General features: G+C 44.1%; 5 protein-coding genes across 5 annotated transcripts; 4 read left to right on the forward strand and 1 right to left on the reverse strand.

Annotated features, from left to right (window-relative positions):
• Positions 1–26: 26 nt before the first annotated feature.
• On the forward strand, positions 27–361 carry LOC6575646. The gene has a single exon (XM_002001619.4). It carries the CDS (start codon positions 27–29, stop codon positions 264–266), a length of 240 nt encoding a protein of 79 aa, XP_002001655.1. The 3' UTR covers positions 267–361.
• Positions 362–769: 408 nt separating this feature from the next.
• Positions 770–2,148, forward strand: LOC6575647. The gene is made up of 2 exons (XM_002001620.4): positions 770–1,549; positions 1,619–2,148. Exons 1-2 carry the CDS (start codon positions 860–862, stop codon positions 1,736–1,738), a joined length of 810 nt encoding a protein of 269 aa, XP_002001656.1. The 5' UTR covers positions 770–859; the 3' UTR covers positions 1,739–2,148.
• A 38-nt stretch (positions 2,149–2,186) lies between these two features.
• On the reverse strand, positions 2,187–3,371 carry LOC6575648. Its single transcript, XM_002001621.4, has 3 exons — positions 3,156–3,371; positions 2,650–3,090; positions 2,187–2,403 (listed from the first exon to the last, which is right to left on the reverse strand). Exons 1-3 carry the CDS (start codon positions 3,190–3,192, stop codon positions 2,276–2,278), a joined length of 606 nt encoding a protein of 201 aa, XP_002001657.1. The 5' UTR covers positions 3,193–3,371; the 3' UTR covers positions 2,187–2,275.
• Positions 3,372–3,473: 102 nt separating this feature from the next.
• On the forward strand, positions 3,474–4,868 carry LOC6575649 (ubiquitin carboxyl-terminal hydrolase). The gene is made up of 4 exons (XM_002001622.4): positions 3,474–3,614; positions 3,751–3,891; positions 3,946–4,094; positions 4,159–4,868. The coding sequence occupies exons 1-4, from the start codon at positions 3,579–3,581 to the stop codon at positions 4,520–4,522; spliced, it is 690 nt and encodes a 229-aa protein (XP_002001658.1). The 5' UTR covers positions 3,474–3,578; the 3' UTR covers positions 4,523–4,868.
• Positions 4,869–4,990: 122 nt separating this feature from the next.
• LOC6575650 (2-phosphoxylose phosphatase 1) lies at positions 4,991–8,596 on the forward strand. The gene is made up of 4 exons (XM_002001623.4): positions 4,991–5,330; positions 5,533–5,854; positions 5,923–6,063; positions 6,316–8,596. The coding sequence occupies exons 1-4, from the start codon at positions 5,231–5,233 to the stop codon at positions 7,529–7,531; spliced, it is 1,779 nt and encodes a 592-aa protein (XP_002001659.1). The 5' UTR covers positions 4,991–5,230; the 3' UTR covers positions 7,532–8,596.
• The last annotated feature ends 9,125 nt before the right edge of the window (positions 8,597–17,721 follow it).

Below are 17,721 nucleotides of genomic sequence, written 5' to 3' on the forward strand. Positions count from 1 at the left end.
TACCGATTACTAATTACCGATTCCTGATGGCGAGCAATCCTTATGTTAAGTCCATAGTGCTACTGCTTGGCTCAGGCGGCATAGGATATGGTCTAATGCTGCTCACTGAGCCGAGTGCCGAGAAGTTGGAGCGCATTAAAGCATCCGGATCACTGAATGCAGACCAACAAAAAAAGGCACTGTTCCTGCAAAAGCTAAAGGAAGCGGCAACAGATAGCACACCAATATACAGGCAAAGACCAGGTGCAGATAAAAAAGATAACTAGAATAAGTTATTTGTAATTTAATTGTTATATAACCGAATTTTGTTATAGAAATGCACATTTTAAATAGAATATTGAATATTCGCTAAAACGAAAAATCAAATTTCCATAAAATTATACCATCAGCAGCTACACTTTTAGTTTGCTTCCCGGTAAACAAACAAGGCCTTAAATTTAAAAAATGCGTTGAGGCATTTGTACCAAAGTATAACAGATTTCAAGTACCACAATTGGTACATATGAAGACTACTAACAAGTATGCCAAAAAAAACTTTGTCTATTTGTACTCTTCGTTAGACAAGATTTGTTTGTTAACGTCTCTTAAATATTACAATTTGATACCAGATATATAATTATTAAAAGATACGTATGTATATTGAAATATAACATATTTTGTTGCATTTATTTTTCTCATCGCTACTACAACATCGTTTCTTTGCTTACAATACTAATCGATATAACATTTCATACTCAAACTCGATATGCTAATATGCTACTTCAGCATTTGGCATCACTATCGATATATTAATAGGTTTGAACAGCGACACTTCGCCACTCTGCTCGAAAAGGAAGAAAGAGATTAATTACTATACAGGATGTCCACTGACAATATACCATTGTTAGATGTTAATGGCCCATCCGCGGTGCAGTTCGGTGCTAGTAAGGCGTTTCAACGACACACCGAACAGCAGGATTTAGATAGTGCATTTCTGGGCTATGAAAAGCGACCGTGGATGCAGGGAAAAACTAAACCGAGCGTCCAAAGGGAACGAGAGGCCATATTGACCCTATTTGCCAAATCCAAACAGGATTGCGTAAACGCCAATCATGTGGACAAACTTCTCGAGGATCACATTAGCTTTCGCGACTTGGCCTCACTCTCCGATGAAGACCTGGAGATGTTTGGGTTTTCTACGAAAAAGGAGCGCGAAGAGTGTCTCAAAATGTTTGCAGTGCTGCCGAATCAGGATCCCAGTTATGAATCCTTATGCCAATCGAAGGCCGCTCAAAAATATAATAATCAAATTGTTGGCAATGCGGCTAATCATCTAATGTACCTGCGCTCGTCCTTGGCAGCCACGAATTACAAATTGCAGGTGCTGCCACCAGAGGATTTGATAGTGGGCGACAAACGCTATGCAAGTCGCTTTGCACTGGAGGCCTTGAACAGTGTGCAAACAATTGCGGACGAGCTAAACAAGGATCTACGTAAACTGCAGCAGCTACAGATTTCTGAAAGTCGCAAACAAATTGAGGAACAGGCGAGGGACTCACCCTCCAAGGAGGTGAGCGATTCAAAAGTGTGCAAATCTTATACAATATTAATCATATTCATATATACATTCACTATATAGCGTAATCTAAAGCTTCTATACTTTACGGCAATTGCTTTGGGCACGGCTGGCGCCTGGTTCTGGTGGTGGACGAAACGCAGTCACAGCCCAAACCTAGACAATATTTCAGTTAAGATTTAAGACATTCCATATTTTAGATATATAGAATCGTTTGTAGATCTTGTTATCAGAACTGCCTCGCATATAGATTACATGAGATGCATTTTGTATTTTACAGGGTATTATCTGTGCTCGAAGTTTGTAGTTTGTAAGGTTATTCCATTTGAAACGAAAAACCATTCATGTTCCCAATTTTAGTTATATACAAATGCTTTCTTTAACAAGCATGCCCCATTCAAAGACTTTGGAATCTCTTAGCATATAATTGCGCTATTTAGTATATATACTATTACATTTACTTACAACATATATATAGAAATATAGTGTGATCCGAGGTTGGACAGACAAACAGACTTCTGTCTTATATTCATCATTAATTAAGTATTCAAGTAATTTGCAATTCGAATGATAATAAAGAAGTATAAACCATATTGCTTTTTAAGTAGATCATACGTATTAAAAAATCATGTTACAATATATTCATTATTTAATGTACAAAATAACATTTTCAGATTTACTAATATTTAGTTTACAAATTATCATACATTTACTGTTGTTCTATGGTTTAACCTCTTCGGCAAGCAGCAGAAACACCAAATTCACATAGGCATCGACATGCTCTGGAAACTCCCACTTCGTAGTATGGGCAATCAGTTGAGCTCTACTTGTGGAGTGGGCTATATTACCTAGAACCAAATACAAAATATGTATGAGTTTTGTGATATAACTAATAGTTTTATAGTTATAAGACATGAAGGGTCTGCTAATAATAGCTAGCTCGCTCAGTTGCATTGGATTTCTGTCTGGTAGATCCCGTTACTCGAAGAGAGCAAGAGGAGAGCAAAAATGCAAAGTTGAGCTAAGGCTTGTGGTGTCTAGTGTAGTGATAGTGCTATTGGTTGGAGTACGTTTCAGAATTTAGCTCCACTTACGCATCACATGCTGTTTTACCATCGATTCCTGTCTGTAACGCTTTACCAGTTCCTCGGTGAAGGATACATACTCTGTCAACTTCCAAGTTCTATAAAATATCACATTCGATGTAATGCCCGCTAGCAAAGTCAATCCACGCAGTTGTCGCAAAATCTCACGCGTGTTTGTAAATATATCAACAAATATCGACGTAATAATGGCCAATTTGTCGCAGCTCATGTGCAGATCCTCTGGAAAATAGCCGTTATCTGCATTATCGTAGCAACGCGTCTTTCGCGCCTCAATCGCGTAGCAGAGGGACGTGCCCCGCTGTTGAGCCATTTGCCATTTGGCATAATTAGCCTGCAGGTTAGCTACCAGCCCTTGCAGCTTAGCCTTACAGCTGGCCAAGTTGGCGTCGTGCTTAATCGCCGGTGACTGCACGCGCTGGCTGTCAACAACTAAAGAACAGAGAGGAAATCAGTATATCTGTATGTGCTTCTTTTATTGTGTTCTAATTACTTACAACGCACTGGCGTTAAAGACTTATTCAATTGGTCCATTTATATTGCAAAGAATTTGAGCAAACCAATTAATTTTTGAATCAAAGAAAAACATGCCCAGAATTTAAGGAAAGCTAATAGAAATAAACAATAAGCCAACCAGCTGACATCTATCGACTAGCCGATGAGATAGCTAGCGATTACAAAATTTGGCGAGTACATATCGCACATATTAAATATCAGCTGCTGTCTGACTGGTTCCGTGCCGTGTTCGTGCTAAAGACTACCCCAACAATCGATAGCTATCGGCGCCTGAAAGCTCACGCACACACTTACTCAAAGTGTCAAAAAAGTGCCGGTAATCATTTTCAGACATTTCCAAAACACATTCAGTCGAAGTAACTAAGTAAAGCGCTACAACTAAATAAAATTTTCTTGAAAACAAAATGTCGACCTGGACACCATTGGAATCCAACCCAGAGGTAATAAACTAACTTTACTCTGTTGAGAAATTATTTGCATTTGCCATCTGCCGTTACGACGCACTTCTGTGAATTTGATTTGCAATTTGTCATATTGAAAGAGACGCCATGTTGATTGCTCGTAACCCATTCCCAGGTACTGACCAAATACATACACAAGCTGGGTGTGTCGCCATCCTGGTCAATCACTGACGTCATCGGCCTGGATGAGGAGTTATTGGCAATGCTGCCCCAGCCCGTGAAGGCTCTTATTTTGCTGTTCCCCATCAGCGATGCAGTTAGTTCGAGTTACAATTGTTGATTTACATTTACTGATGTCTAGTCTTCGTAGTATGAAAAGCACCGTGCCGAGGAGCATGAGCGCATCAAGTCGGCAGCTGAACCTCTGAAGACCCCAGCTGATCTCTTTTATATGCGTCAATTTACACACAATGCCTGCGGCACCGTTGCCCTCATCCACAGCGTGGCCAACAACAAGGAGTGGGTGCCCAATGATATCATCTCACAAGTCTATGTAAACTACATATATGTATCTCTCTCTTAGTATTGACATTGGCGATGGCGTCCTAAAGAACTTTTTGAAGAGCTGCGCCAATATGTCGCCCGATGAGCGCGGTCAGGCTTTGGAGAAGGACAAGGCCTTCACCGAGGATCATCAAATGTTGGCGCAGGAGGGCCAAACCGATGCTGGCAACTACGACACGGTCATCCATCACTTCATTTCACTCGTCAATATCGACAACACACTCTATGAGCTAGATGGACGCAAGTCGTATCCCATCAATCACGGCAAGACCTCGGATGAGACATTCTTGCCAGATGCTGCTAGGGTCTGCAAGGAGTTCATGGCCCGTGATCCGGATGACATGCGCTTCACTGTCTTGGCTCTAACTGCTACGCAGGAATAGAGCGCAAGGGAGAGAGGGAGTCTCATCAAATATTTATATATGATCTCCGATCAAATACATGAACCATACATAACTAAACCTATTTTAACCCTTTGTAAGGCCACGCAGTAAAACCTCTGCTGGTCATGTTTGCTGGCCATAAACAAAATTTATATATATTATATGATCTCTGATCGAATACATAACATATTCATATTCTAACCCATTTGTAAGGCCAAGCAAGAGAAGCTCTGCTGGTTATTAAAACAAAATTTTGTCATGCATATTTAACCAAAAATGTATTTGAAATATTTGTGAAACCTTTAATTAGGCCTGGCCTTGTTATTAAACGAAAAACCAAACTTTATTCATATTACTGTTTTCAGACAACTGTCCGTCACTCGTAGACATCACTGTGGTGGTTCAATCACTAACGCTGCTCCACCACTGCATCAGCTGTTGGCCTTTAGCGATAGCCATTGCGCATGCCTCTTCCTTTGGTTACGCTCCACGTAATTGTTTGACAGTTGGCCGAAGCGAAACACCACGAGCATTGTTTTTTTCTTAAATTGTAAAATATATTTAATTGGAAATTGCTTATAGTAAAAATTGTAAAGGACATTAAGAAAGGAAAACCCTCCAGTGTGCCCAGCAATAGAGCGAGACAGCCAGTGCAAGAGAGAGAGAAAGAGAGAGACTTATGTATGGTCGATTTGATTGCTCGGCATCATGAGGCTGCTGCTCAAGGAGCTGACGCGTTTAACCACGCAGCATCGCACCTTCTATTGCTACATGTTGCTCAGCATCTGGATATTTCTGCTAATTGCAGGTAAGTTCAAGCACAGGTAGACCAGCTACTCTTGATGGTATAGCGCCAGCTTTCAGACTGCTCGCAACTAGCTTTTAGATTAGACGGCAGCTAGAGGTGTGAGACCCAGCTAGCCTTCTATCAGATTCCACTTGGAGCATGAATGAGCTTCCTCTTCTTCCGCATTCAGCTTAAACAATTCGATTCCAATCTCTTTTTCCAGGCATGTATCGCTATATGGGCAACGTGGAACGTCTTGGCAATCCGGGCGGTGGCTATGGCACGGGCACTGCCAGCTCGGGACTTGCTCCAGGAGCTGGTGGTAAGGACGCCGCAAGCAGTGCTCAGCGTTTTGCCAAATATCGTGAACGCTGCGCGCCGCTCAGTCAGCTAACGCGCCTGGACGATGGCGGCATACTGGAGGGTTGGAAGCTACAGGGAGTGCTCCTGGTCATACGACATGGCGACCGTGGTGCCATGTCCCACGTGCATGCCAACGGCATCAATTGTGGCGTGCCGGCCGATGGAGACAGCCTGGTCAACAAGTGAGCAGATACATAATTATATTCCAACTAGAAGTAACCAGTTTCAATTGTATCGATTTCATTCGCAGATATCGCAGCTTTCTGCAAAACTCGAGCAGCTCTGCGTCCGGCTCGAATCATTTGTACTGGAGCAAAGTGGGTCCATTCCATGGCTTTCCCCTGCTGCCCGCCACGGAACGAGGCTGTCCGTTGGGTCAGCTGACATACAAGTAAGTTGCTGGAGAGGATTGACGGGTACAGAAGATTCCCTGTTCTATAGGTAATGGATCGGGAAGTGAATTCATTCTCTAAAGGATCCGCTTCTCATATAATTCATACTCTAAAGATCGAGCAGGTGATCCCTTGTAAACCATGGCAACCTGAACAGAGAATGACTCCTACGATTTCTATATGGATACATAGTCAATCTATCCTCTTCCCAGTAAAAATACATCTTTTAAAACGCCTTTCTAATCCCGCAGAGGCATTGCCCAGTTGCTGCACGTAGGCGACATCATGCATCAGATCTACGCCCATCCGCTGGGCCTGCTGCTCAAGCCGAATGCCCTCAGAGTGGGCGTGGACACGACGCCCCACACGCTGCTCAACTCGGACGAGGTGGTGGTCTTCACGACGCGCTATCGCCGCACCTTTCAGTCGGCGCTGGCCTTGCTCTTCGCCCTGCTGCCGGCGGACAAGTGGCTGGCGCTGAACGTGAGGGAGTCGCACAGCATGGCCTTCTGCTTTGGGGACTGCTCGTGCGGCCAGTCGCTGGTGCTGCGCAAGCGGCTGATGCAGCTGGCGGACAGGCAGCTGGTGAAGCGCTCCGATGTGCTGGCCGTGATGCAGTGGATCGGCGGGACGCTGATACAGCACACAGCTAACGAGGGGGGCGTGACGAATCCCTTCGAGGTGGTGGATGCCATGCTGACTGTGCTCTGCCATGACGCCGCCTTGCCGTGTCGCAGGCGCAATGGCAGCCGGACTGCCAGCACCCTAGCCCACAATCCCGAGCTGGTGGACGTCATCAACATCGACCAGGACGAGGCGAATGTGGCGAATCTTATGCCAGGAGGAGCAGCGGCAGCAGCGGAGCTGGAGCAGCAGCAGCAGCTGGAGGAGGAGGACGAGGCAGCTGCCTCCAATGGCGGCTGCGTGGAGCCCTCCCAAGTGGATGCACTTATGTCCTTCGCCGACGAGCTCTCTCTGCGCACTGCCCAGCACATCTACTACAAGCGAGCGGGCCTGCTCCGGGCGTACGGCATGATCCGTCATATAGTTGGATATATGCTAAAGATGATATCGGGGGATCGGACCAAGTTCGTACTCTACTCTGGCCACGACTGCACCATGCAGTATCTGACGGCTGCCCTGGGAATAATTAGCAATCGTGACGGAAAGACGATCTCGTACGCATCACGCTTGGCCTTTGAGGTCTATCGCTCCGATGCCCATACGGATTATTATTTCCGTGTCGTCTACAATGGGCGCGATGTGACGCAGCAGATCGATTTCTGCGAAGGTGGCAAAAGTCTGCGCGTGACTCGGGACAGTCGCGGCAACAAGGCCGATCTGTGTCCCATCGAGAACATCATACGATTCCTGCACGAGGACTATTTCGGGCCATTGAATGCGACCAATTTCAAGGAGGCCTGCGCAGCGCCTGTCGCACAGTCAGCCAAAGCGAACGAGTTCTAGTGGCACTGGGTTCCATTCTCAGCTGTGATAAGTATTATGTTATATATATATATGGTTAAGACGAAATCCAACAAATGACGAAACTTTGTGAACACTTACCAGAACGGTCCCCATACAACAAAAGCAACGAAATCTTCTATGCTACAGATTGCAATACCAACTCGACTTCGTATTCGTATTGGCTCTCGGCGATTAATGGAGGCTGAGAGTCTTGTGTGCGATTGAGGGAGATAGCAGCTGTCACTTACACAATTATATTTTTACTCTCAATTGCTTACGCACATGTTTGTATGCATGTGTGTGTCTTACGCCTAGTGCGCTCGAAGGAGATGGCAGCTCCCTTTTGCTCATGCCGTCTCACTACACAATTGCGTTTACGCTCACTTTTAAGTGTTGATCAAAGCCAAGTGCGCTCGAGGGAGACAGCAACTTTCTCTTACACAAATCTGCTCTAACTTATTTTCAAATGCTTCATGCATGTGTATGTGCCTAAGCCTAATGCGATGGAAGGAGATAGCAACTCCCACTCACTTCGCAGCTCTGTTCTCGTTTATTTGTAATCGCTTTCTCAAATGTATTTATGTATGTGTGTATGCATGCAACTTTTGTTTACATTTCTGATCAGTGCTTGCTTACCTGTTGAGTGAAGAGTATCACAATGCAGCAGGAGAAGCACTCTCAATTTTGTTGGCAGGATAACTATGCGTTGTTGTATGGCAAGTGACCGAATGAAACCAAACATATCAATTGAATCGCACACATTTTACTTTAAGTTAGTATATACATATATATCTACATATATAGCAGAATTCTAGCATAATTGTAATTCCTAGACCGATACATATCAGCGATTGCTTCCACAGGGGCAATCCTTAACATTTTCTAGGCTAAGTTCTATGAGATGGAATATATCTCTATGAGAAATACATATGTGTATTACATATGTTTATTACATATCAGCAACATATCATGTGCAACACTTTCCTACAGTTTTTAAATACAAATATACAACATTTTCCTCCCACAGTTAAGTATTTAAATAAATGTTAAACAAAAATAATAACAGACTATATTCGGGTATATTTAATTAAGTAGATGCTATCTATATATACGATGCATTTTATATACGTATATGCTGCAGTGCACTTTTGTCCAAGCGACTGCGACGGCAATCAAACGTCGACTGAGTGTAGGCAATGCATTTGCAATTTTGCGGCTCAGTGAAGTGCATTTGCGTATGTGTGGGTATGAGTGTGAGTATATGTGTGCATGTGCATGTGTGAGCGCACGATGAGCATCGGCTTTAAAGCAGCGGTCGTGAGTGATAAAGCAAACGAGAGCAAAGGCACCGCCAACAGGGGGCGAAGCAAGAACAAAAGTACATAGCGAGAAGAAGAAATAAAAATGAAGGCAAATTGCGTTGACGTTGACGTGGACGTTGACGTCGGCAGCGGCAGAGTGGAGAGTGGAGCCGTTATTACTTATCTGTGTGCGGTTTGGGTGGAGTGGGGAGCACGCGCGCAAGTAACGCGGCGAATACACACAAGCACACACACTCTTAGAGAGAGAGAGAGAGACAGAGAGAACACAGAGTGTCGTGCGAGGAGTGGCAGATGCCTGGCTGGCTGGTTGGTTGCTCGGCTGGAGGGGGCAGAGCAAGCGAGCGCGCAATGAGCGTGTACAGAGACCGAGCGTCGATTGTACAGCGATTGTAATGTAAAATCGACGCTCTGCTCACTGCTGCGAGCCTGTTGACATTCAGTACATTTTGTTACTTTTGTGCACGCAGCTGGCGACGGCGGCGCCGACGATGACGAAGCAGCCGCACAGAGCAGGAGTTGTGTGGCCACGGCCGTAAAAAGGAGCAACGCCCCACTCAACCAGCCCCAATATACATATAATAAAAAGTTACCCACACGCTCGCTGGCTGGCGCTGAAACGTGTAATGGAGCCACATTTCTTGGGTCTTACGCCACGGTTCGTTCCGAGGACGTTCACGTGCTTGCTGTAAAACTGTAAAGCGCCGTTCACCCTATCCACACACATGATAACCATATCCACGTAATCGCTGTCGTAATGCTAATGGCAGCCCTGGGGCAGTCGTCGCTCGCATGGTGCATGGTTGTGTTACATTGGGAAAAGGAGCCCAGAACTCGTAGCCACGTTGCACTTTGGCAAAAGCAACAAGTGCGAATGCACGAGTTGAGCGTGGCGGACTGGGAGATACCCTGTAAGTTGTTGAGAAGTGCACTTGCCTAGCTAACGTGGGATGCAGAATGATTCTATAAGCAATATTTCATTATCACACAAATATGCATCAATTGCATTATTATTATATTCATTGATTTTCCTAGTAACATATGCCAGTTGCATTAGCTTGCTAGCCCACCTTCTGCCAATTTATGCGACTACAGGGTATTCCAGCAAAACCAAAACGGATTTTATACTCGCTTACATGTGTGAGTGTTAGAGAGAATGAGAGAGAGCGAGCAAGCGAGATTTGGGCGGGGCAGGTGCAGCCGCCTGGCGGGCAGAGTCGAACTGCACTCAACAAGCAACAACAACTCAACGCGAACATCTCTCGATGGGGGCTGCGACGTCATTGTGCTCAATTTGCTGCACGCCGCTGTCAATGCCTACGTCTCCTTCGATGTGTGTGTGATGGGGGCAGCGAGATGCTGCCTGTGCGTGTGTGTGTATTCAGCTCCAAAAAGTGCATTGCGTCGCCACTCTTATCTCGAAATGCAGCTCCCTCTCCTGCTCTTCGCAACTGCAGTGGGGCTCTGCATGTGTGTGTGTTGAGCAAAGGAGAATGCAAGCGCCTGAGTACAGTGGGTCAGTTCCATTTGCTGCGAGCGAAATAACCTAAACACAAGCCCATGGCAATGTTTTTTCTAATATGCAGCAAGAGTTATATATACCAATTTGACAAATAAATTCAATGTTACATTTCCTTATTTTGAATAAGTACATTAACAAAATTTATTGCAGTTTGATTTGCTTTTGAGTCACTGTAAGGCTGGCAATGTTTAATTGCATTGTGTTGTGCCCACTCACTTGCTGCTCCGCTCTTTCTCTCTCTATCTTGCTCTCGCTCTCGCACAAAAAACGAGCTGCAATGTACAAACAGAAATACACACACTCGCACACACACATAGGCACAGAAACAAGCGCCGACTGCCAATTGGCTCAGCTGCGAGCAGCCGAGTGCAGCCAACAATAACAACAACAGTGGGCCCATGTGCATTGAGCATTGCGCAGGGGAACCGTTGGAGCGGCCGCATAGTAAGAAATAAAAAGAAACAAATTGAGTTGTGTTGATGCACGCGCGCACCTCTGTGTGTATGTGTGAGTGAGTGACTGTGTGTTGCTCTCTTTCGGACTGTGTGCATTTTTGTTACAAATGTCGGGGCCCGCCTTTGCTCAATGCTGCGGCTCTGTTACAAAATATTGGCGAAGAAAAATCATACAACGTTTTTTTTCAAACTTTTTTTCAACCATTTTTCATCGGTACGCGTGCGACTGTGTGTGAGTGTGAGTGCGATTGAGCAAAGTTATGAATGCGTGTGTGTGTGTGTGTGTGTGTGTGTGTGTGTGTGGGTGCGGGCAGGTAAGCGAACTCCATGTGAGTAGCTTATGGAAGCACTGTGGAGTGGGGGCTCCTAGGCTATCGGCTGTTGCCTATTTGGGGGAAAGCGTGGACAGGATTTTTCTTCGGGCAATAGACGAACACCAGTTCGGTCGTTGGTCTATGCTGTCTGCGCTCTCTGTACTCGCCTAGGTGAGCCGCTGGCCCCTGCTAATAGACGAAGCAAAAGTTTTTCCAAGCAGTCAAACTAGGCTCCATAGGCTCGGCAGCCCCACCTACCGCCGAGCGGAGCGGATCGGAGATGCACTTTTCAAATGTGCGCAGCGGGGGTTGGGCGCACACAATTTTCCACGCAAACATCTTGGCGGAGGAACCACATACACACTTATAGACACTATATATATACACAGAGAGCTTGAGATAGTCAAAGCGAGCGAGAGAGAGAGAGAGAGAGAGAGAGAGGGAGCCGGCAGAAGCGGCGATAGCTGCAGCTACGCGCACATAGAAGAAATTGCAACGAAGCGACGTCGTAATTGCACCTCGGCGCAAGCAAATGGCGTGAGCAAAGAGCAACAGAAAGATGGAACGAGAGGGGTAGAGGGGCAATAGGCGGTGCCCATAAATTGGCATATTTAGTAAGTACCTAAGAGCAAGTACTTGTTGCTTACAACTACACTTACTATATGTGTGTAATTACATATAGTAGTCGGTGCACACCGAGTAGCCCTAGCAACAGCAACAACAATGAGCGAAATATCTGGCAACGTCGAGCGCCCAAGATAACGATCAAGAACACCCAATCGGAGCTGAGAAAAGTTTTATAATTAAATCTTGAGTACTGAAGTGGACTACGTTTATTGAATAATGTCCAAAAGTAATATTAAGTGAAATACATGTATGAACATACATATATATGTATGTATGTATGCGCAACAGAGAATATTTTTATTTAGCTTTAAAACATTCCACCATCATTATTTTCCAATCATAGTCAAAATAGCATTACCTTTACTGATGATCATTTTCATAAACTAAACCCCTATATTTAGCAATAAACCCTATTTATAGTAGTAATATAGCAGTAATAATCATTATCAATTTTCAATTAACATCATCAACATCCCTCATCATAGTTCAATTCTGTAAAAAGCAGCAGGAAGTTGGACTCAAGACAACAGTTGACGCCATTTCACTCAAAATGGCGAATAGGCTATGAGCTCTATTTAGAGTTAGTTTCCACTCAAGTTCACTGAGTAAAAATAATTCAACAGTACATCTAAGGATAATATTGCACAATGGCAAGCTTAGATCAAAACGAACAACCCAGTAAGAAGTAGGCAAGAGCCACATATTAACCGAGGGCTTCTTAAAAACCTTACGTTATAGCACATACATATATAATAACGAAAATTGTAACAGGAATTTATTCATTTATTTATTTTTTCCTATTTATGAATAATTGAAATTACTTTTGAACAAATGTATATATACATACATTTTCTTTAGTTCACATTTTAGAGACTACCCTCGTCGTATACGTCAATGTCTATATATCGGAAATTTTCTTAGTTTTGTTAACGTTTCTTCATTCAGTACAGTTTTTTAAATTGAACAAAAATTTATATTTAAATTGTAGGTGCTTTATTTGGATATTTATCACATATGGATAAGTGCAGGAGACTGAGACTGAAAGTAAAGCCCATCGACAGCAAGTATCAGAGGTACTGGAGATATTTACCCCATCCGCTATGTCCGCTCATAATGCGGACCTATTTGTTTTTCCGCTGTCTATGACGTGATGTCGAGGACCCATTTGGGCACAGTTTCAGGTGCAATCGAGTTGGAGGGTTTTGGAAGACTCTGCAGCTTTAGTACACTGCCAGAAGTAGTTTCTTCAGTGCGAACAAAGTTTGCTGGTGCAATTGCTGTCGATGTTGTCGAATCTAGAAGAATGAATCAATCGATCGATTTCTGGCCATAGTTATTTATAGATGATAGACTATCTTTTACTGCAGAATCAGACAGACATTCTATTTACATAATGTTAATAATAATTTGTAAACACAGTCGGTAATATGTACAAAAATTGAAAATGATAACGAAATTAATTTTGTATATTTTGTATTTGGTAATTTGAGATGATTTAATTTTACTTAATGAATTACTTTCATAAATTGACAATAATAATAAAAAATCTCAATATGAATAATTAAACTATTAACATAAGCTACAAGTCTGCACGCATATCGTGCAAATGCGCCCACTGCACAAAAAGCGCGCACACACATACGCACACACGGGCGTATCATTTCGACGGCATAGAGTGCAATGCACTGAACTCCGAGTACATTGGCCCCAAAAAGCACTCACACAAACTCAAACTCAAGCACACAGCAAAACAAACACATAGAAACGGTCACACTGCCGCGCTCACAAGTAAACGGATAACAGATAACAGACACAGGCATGCCCAGGGCACACATGCACACACCGCATGGAGAGCACACAGCATACACACTCGTGCTCGCACACTACGACAGGCATACGCTAAGCAAGTCAAACGACCTTCCACATTGGCATCTCGCTCGCACAGCTGTCGCGGCCATTGACGTTACGTCTCCGACAGCTGCTCGGCAATGCTGTGCGCCTATTGAATTAACATCGCATGACGCAAAGTTCGCGGAACGTACATTTTTCACAGTTTTAACACGAATGTCGAATGTCGAATGGCGGCGACTGAGCAGCGGCAGCGACTGCAGCGCATTTACCGGTTCAAATTGTTGCGTGTTAACATAGAAAATCGTTAGAAACGAACGCAGCAGCTACCAAGTTTTCATAGAAATAGCAGCCAGGTGAAATGCTGCAAGAGGGCCTAGACTAGGAGTTGCAGTTGCAGTTGGAGTTGGAGTTGGAGCTGGAGCTGGAGCTGGTTGAGCCGGTCAGCCAGCCAGCCAGGCAGAGAGCTGCAGCTGCTCCCGTTGCTGTCGTAGAGCGGCTGAAGCTGGAGTCGCCGTCGCCACACAACAACACCGTAAGCGACGGAGTGTGTGAGCCAGAGAGAGACAAACATAAGCACACACACTCGCACACGCACACATGTACTTTAACATTTGCGAGGGATCTCGCTGTAAAATTAACATAACAAAAGGCGCAAACTTTCGAATTTGTATATGTTTTGAAAATGTTTATGGCGAAAGCATGTTTATTGTGTGTGCAATGGCTGCTTTTTCTTGCACGATTTCTTGAAGCCTGTTCGTTTATATTTTAAACATACAAACGAAATAATCGCATAATAATACCACACAAACCTTGTCACGCCATGTGTGCGAGTATGTTACTTTGTGTGTGTGTGTGTGTGTGTGTGTGTATATAAATATAATAATATACGTATCTGCATACATTGTTTGTCCATTTAAAATTGGCTTCAGTTACGATTGGTTTTTTTGGGGGGGACAGCTTAAACGTTTTTTTGGGGCACGCCTTCTAAAATTATAATTTATTATTATTATATTTCGTTTGCTTAATTACACCAGGAAAACAGAAGTTGCGCTGGGCGCAGTGACACACACACACACGTACACAGCTAGACAAAAACAGGGTGGTAGCTCCATGGTAACCACTCAGTCCCACACCCACACTCCGCACCACCCCACCTCCCTTGGCGAATTCCATTTCGCTGTGATTGAGCAAAAAATCGAAAAAGATGGCTACTAACAGCGCGGGCTAACAGAAAACATAGACAGAAGCATTTTTTTTTGCCTTGGCTGCTCTCATTGTTGTTGCTGTGCTGTGTGGGGAACACGCGCAATTGGGGAACACTCATTTGCAAAGAGGGGGCCCCATGGTCTCGATCCCAGACGGCCCTCGGCCCTCGGTCCATGGCCTGTCATTCGATTCTCCGCTAAAGGGGCGCCAGAGACCTTCTCAAGGCTGCACTTGTGGGGGACTGGGGAGCCGCTCCACACACATTGGAGCGTGCACACACGCCGACATGGGGAAGTCTTGACTACCGCAGCAGGCGCACAGCAAACCCGAGAAGCTCAACTCAGTGCAAACAAGCGAAACAAGTGCGACGCGACGGTGCGAGTTGCCCCTCGCAACGGTACGCCGCTGCTCTCTGCGCTGTCGTGGTTGCTGCTGCTGCTGCTACTGTTGCTGCTGCTGGTGCACGAGACAGTGGCGCAGGTGTAGAGATATTAACTTAATCGTAAACCAATTGCAGATATGCACGATACGCACATACATATATGATACGAGTTGAGATACGTCTCTAATGCGAATACTAACACTAATGCACATACATATAATTGCTAGCAGTAGTATGAATATTGATAACAATTTTACCATCAATATAAATTTAATAAATGGATACTATGCTAATACTAATTACTAATGCTAACATCAATGGCATATGTACTCATTGTATAAGTAATATTACTATTTTAATATTTTTACAGCTTATACCATTTATAAACTCCCAAATGCAAATGCAAAGTTTTAAATAATATTCAGTTATCATAATCCTAAGATAAAGGTTTATGCTGACACCAATGCTAATTCTAATACCAAAACTTATTGTTATACTTAGTGCTTAAACTATGGATGGATTAACGCAAACTGTCGCAATTAAAGTAGTCTAAAAGTGTTTTTTAGATAAATACATATGCATATACAATCATCTGTTTATTTATATAAATAAAGTTTCTCAAGTGCAAGCTAATATTAAAACAATCAAAATTGTATTCTAATTTTTATTTTGAAAATAATTAAAGGGTTTTCAAGTGTTTCAAAAAAGTACATTAATGCTTGAGAATAATAAATTCGAGCTCATAATGCTTTGCACGCATCCTTTTGTGCGCACGCCTCTGTAGTTTGTGCGATTTGCATTTGCCGAATTCTGATCCCCCAAACGACAATCGAGAACCCATCTGCTAAGCAGGTGTGCCAGCAACCGCCCCCAAATCCCCCCCTTCATTATCTCACTCTCTTTCTCTCTGGCACCCCCTATCTTTCTCTCTCACAGCATGGGACAGCGTCGCCGTCGAAAAGTTTTGCTGCATTGCAGCAGGGGTAAGAGAATAGGAATCAAAGCATTGGTGGGGCCAAAGGACACTTTCATTTCGTGCCAAACGAGAGAGTAAACAATTTTTAGTGAAATTTTCGAATAGGCGAACAGCAAATTTGTAGGGCGTATGCTGCCCCGTTCGCTGGCAGCGACGCTGACGTCGATGATGATTCTATATAAGCTCCGTGTTCGCCCCATATATACAATATGTACATACATATACAAATATACAAATATATATGTACGTATAGTGTTCTAAATGTTGACGGGAGCAGCAGGCTGCGCAGGCAGGCAAACAGCAGGCACAGTCACAGCCACTTAGATGATAAAAAAGCACACAACAGAACAGAACAGAACACGACACACATAGCAGCAACAGAACAACAACAACACACATACAGGGGGCAATTGAGGCAAATCACACGCATACACACACACTCACGCACACAACAAGGTGATTCTTTTGATTGAGGTTGGGTCAGCGCGTTTGTCTCGCTCTCGCACACGTTGACTTTGAAACACATTTGACAGCAACAGCAACAAAAACAGCAAAAAGAGCCAGCAAGCAAATCGTGATCACAGCACAACAACAACAGCAACTACTACTACTGTTGCTACAACCAACACAGACACACAGTAAACAAACTTGAAGGGGAAGCAAACGGGCGGCTAAGCTCGTTGCCAGCGCAAACATTTGAGTGAGTTCTAGCTGTTACACTCACTCTGACGCTCGCGCACGCTCTCGCTCTCTCAATTCCAAGGGCAACTAATTAGCATTTTCGGTTAGTCAAAAAAAGGCGAACCGCACACAAAAGCAAATGCCGAAGCAGCAGCACTTAAGCCTGCTCTCTCACTTACACACGCACGCATTGACTACACCAACAAAAACAAGAACAACACGTCTAATTCACCTCAGCGCATGACCGCTGCAAATGTTAAAGAGTTAATGAACTTCTCTCGGATTCGCCATTCGCATACGTGTATGTGTATGTGTGTGTCGGCATGTGTCAATTTATTTCAATGCCAAGGTAATCGCACACAAGCACACGCTACTCACACTCGCATTCCCAATCTCACATACACCGCACACAGTCATACAGTCACACACTTGCAGCTCACTCACATTCACACTGGTCCGCGTTTATTTCGCTCAGCGACCTGCTGCTCACTTCTGCGTCACTGTTACCGTTAAAACTTAAACTTAAAACAGTTCAAACATTTTTTACAACATCCCCCATTCGAAAGCCAAATCGACGTCAGCCACAGGCACCGAACATGGTGCTGCTGTTGTTGCGACAACTCAGGTGGATTTGGCCAAGTAGTGTTCACTGTACTAGCACCATTTTGCTTCACTATTCACTTCAGAGTTGCCCAACACTGGCCTCTACAACAGTCGCCACTGGAGTTGCAGTTGGCCACAGCGAGCCGCATCGAACTCAATTCGCAAATGAAATCAAAAGCGAATATCAACTGTTAAATTATGCCCACTGTACTTAGTCATATTTAATGCAATGAGTGTACTCATTATAGCCCATG

The sequence above is a fragment of the Drosophila mojavensis genome, unplaced genomic scaffold (assembly GCF_018153725.1).
Source record: "Drosophila mojavensis isolate 15081-1352.22 unplaced genomic scaffold, ASM1815372v1 contig_36, whole genome shotgun sequence".
Lineage (NCBI taxonomy): Eukaryota > Metazoa > Arthropoda > Insecta > Diptera > Drosophilidae > Drosophila > Drosophila mojavensis.

What these genes read in the sequence shown, in the direction of transcription:
- LOC6575650 (XM_002001623.4), top strand. Translation starts at nt 5,231, where the DNA reads ATGAGGCTGCTGCTCAAGGAGCTGACGCGTTTAACCACGCAGCATCGC. An exon ending in GATATTTCTGCTAATTGCAG is followed by an intron (nt 5,331 to 5,532) that starts GTAAGTTCAAGC and finishes CTCTTTTTCCAG; the next exon opens with GCATGTATCGCTATATGGGC. An exon ending in TTGGGTCAGCTGACATACAA is followed by an intron (nt 6,064 to 6,315) that starts GTAAGTTGCTGG and finishes CTAATCCCGCAG; the next exon opens with AGGCATTGCCCAGTTGCTGC.
- LOC6575646 (XM_002001619.4), top strand. Translation starts at nt 27, where the DNA reads ATGGCGAGCAATCCTTATGTTAAGTCCATAGTGCTACTGCTTGGCTCA.
- LOC6575647 (XM_002001620.4), top strand. Translation starts at nt 860, where the DNA reads ATGTCCACTGACAATATACCATTGTTAGATGTTAATGGCCCATCCGCG. An exon ending in GGGACTCACCCTCCAAGGAG is followed by an intron (nt 1,550 to 1,618) that starts GTGAGCGATTCA and finishes TTCACTATATAG; the next exon opens with CGTAATCTAAAGCTTCTATA.
- LOC6575648 (XM_002001621.4), bottom strand. Translation starts at nt 3,192, where the DNA reads ATGGACCAATTGAATAAGTCTTTAACGCCAGTGCGTT. An exon ending in GTCTTTAACGCCAGTGCGTT is followed by an intron (nt 3,091 to 3,155) that starts GTAAGTAATTAG and finishes TCTGTTCTTTAG; the next exon opens with TTGTTGACAGCCAGCGCGTG. An exon ending in GGTAAAACAGCATGTGATGC is followed by an intron (nt 2,404 to 2,649) that starts GTAAGTGGAGCT and finishes ATTTGGTTCTAG; the next exon opens with GTAATATAGCCCACTCCACA.
- LOC6575649 (XM_002001622.4), top strand. Translation starts at nt 3,579, where the DNA reads ATGTCGACCTGGACACCATTGGAATCCAACCCAGAG. An exon ending in CATTGGAATCCAACCCAGAG is followed by an intron (nt 3,615 to 3,750) that starts GTAATAAACTAA and finishes ACCCATTCCCAG; the next exon opens with GTACTGACCAAATACATACA. An exon ending in AGCGTGGCCAACAACAAGGA is followed by an intron (nt 4,095 to 4,158) that starts GTGGGTGCCCAA and finishes TCTCTCTCTTAG; the next exon opens with TATTGACATTGGCGATGGCG.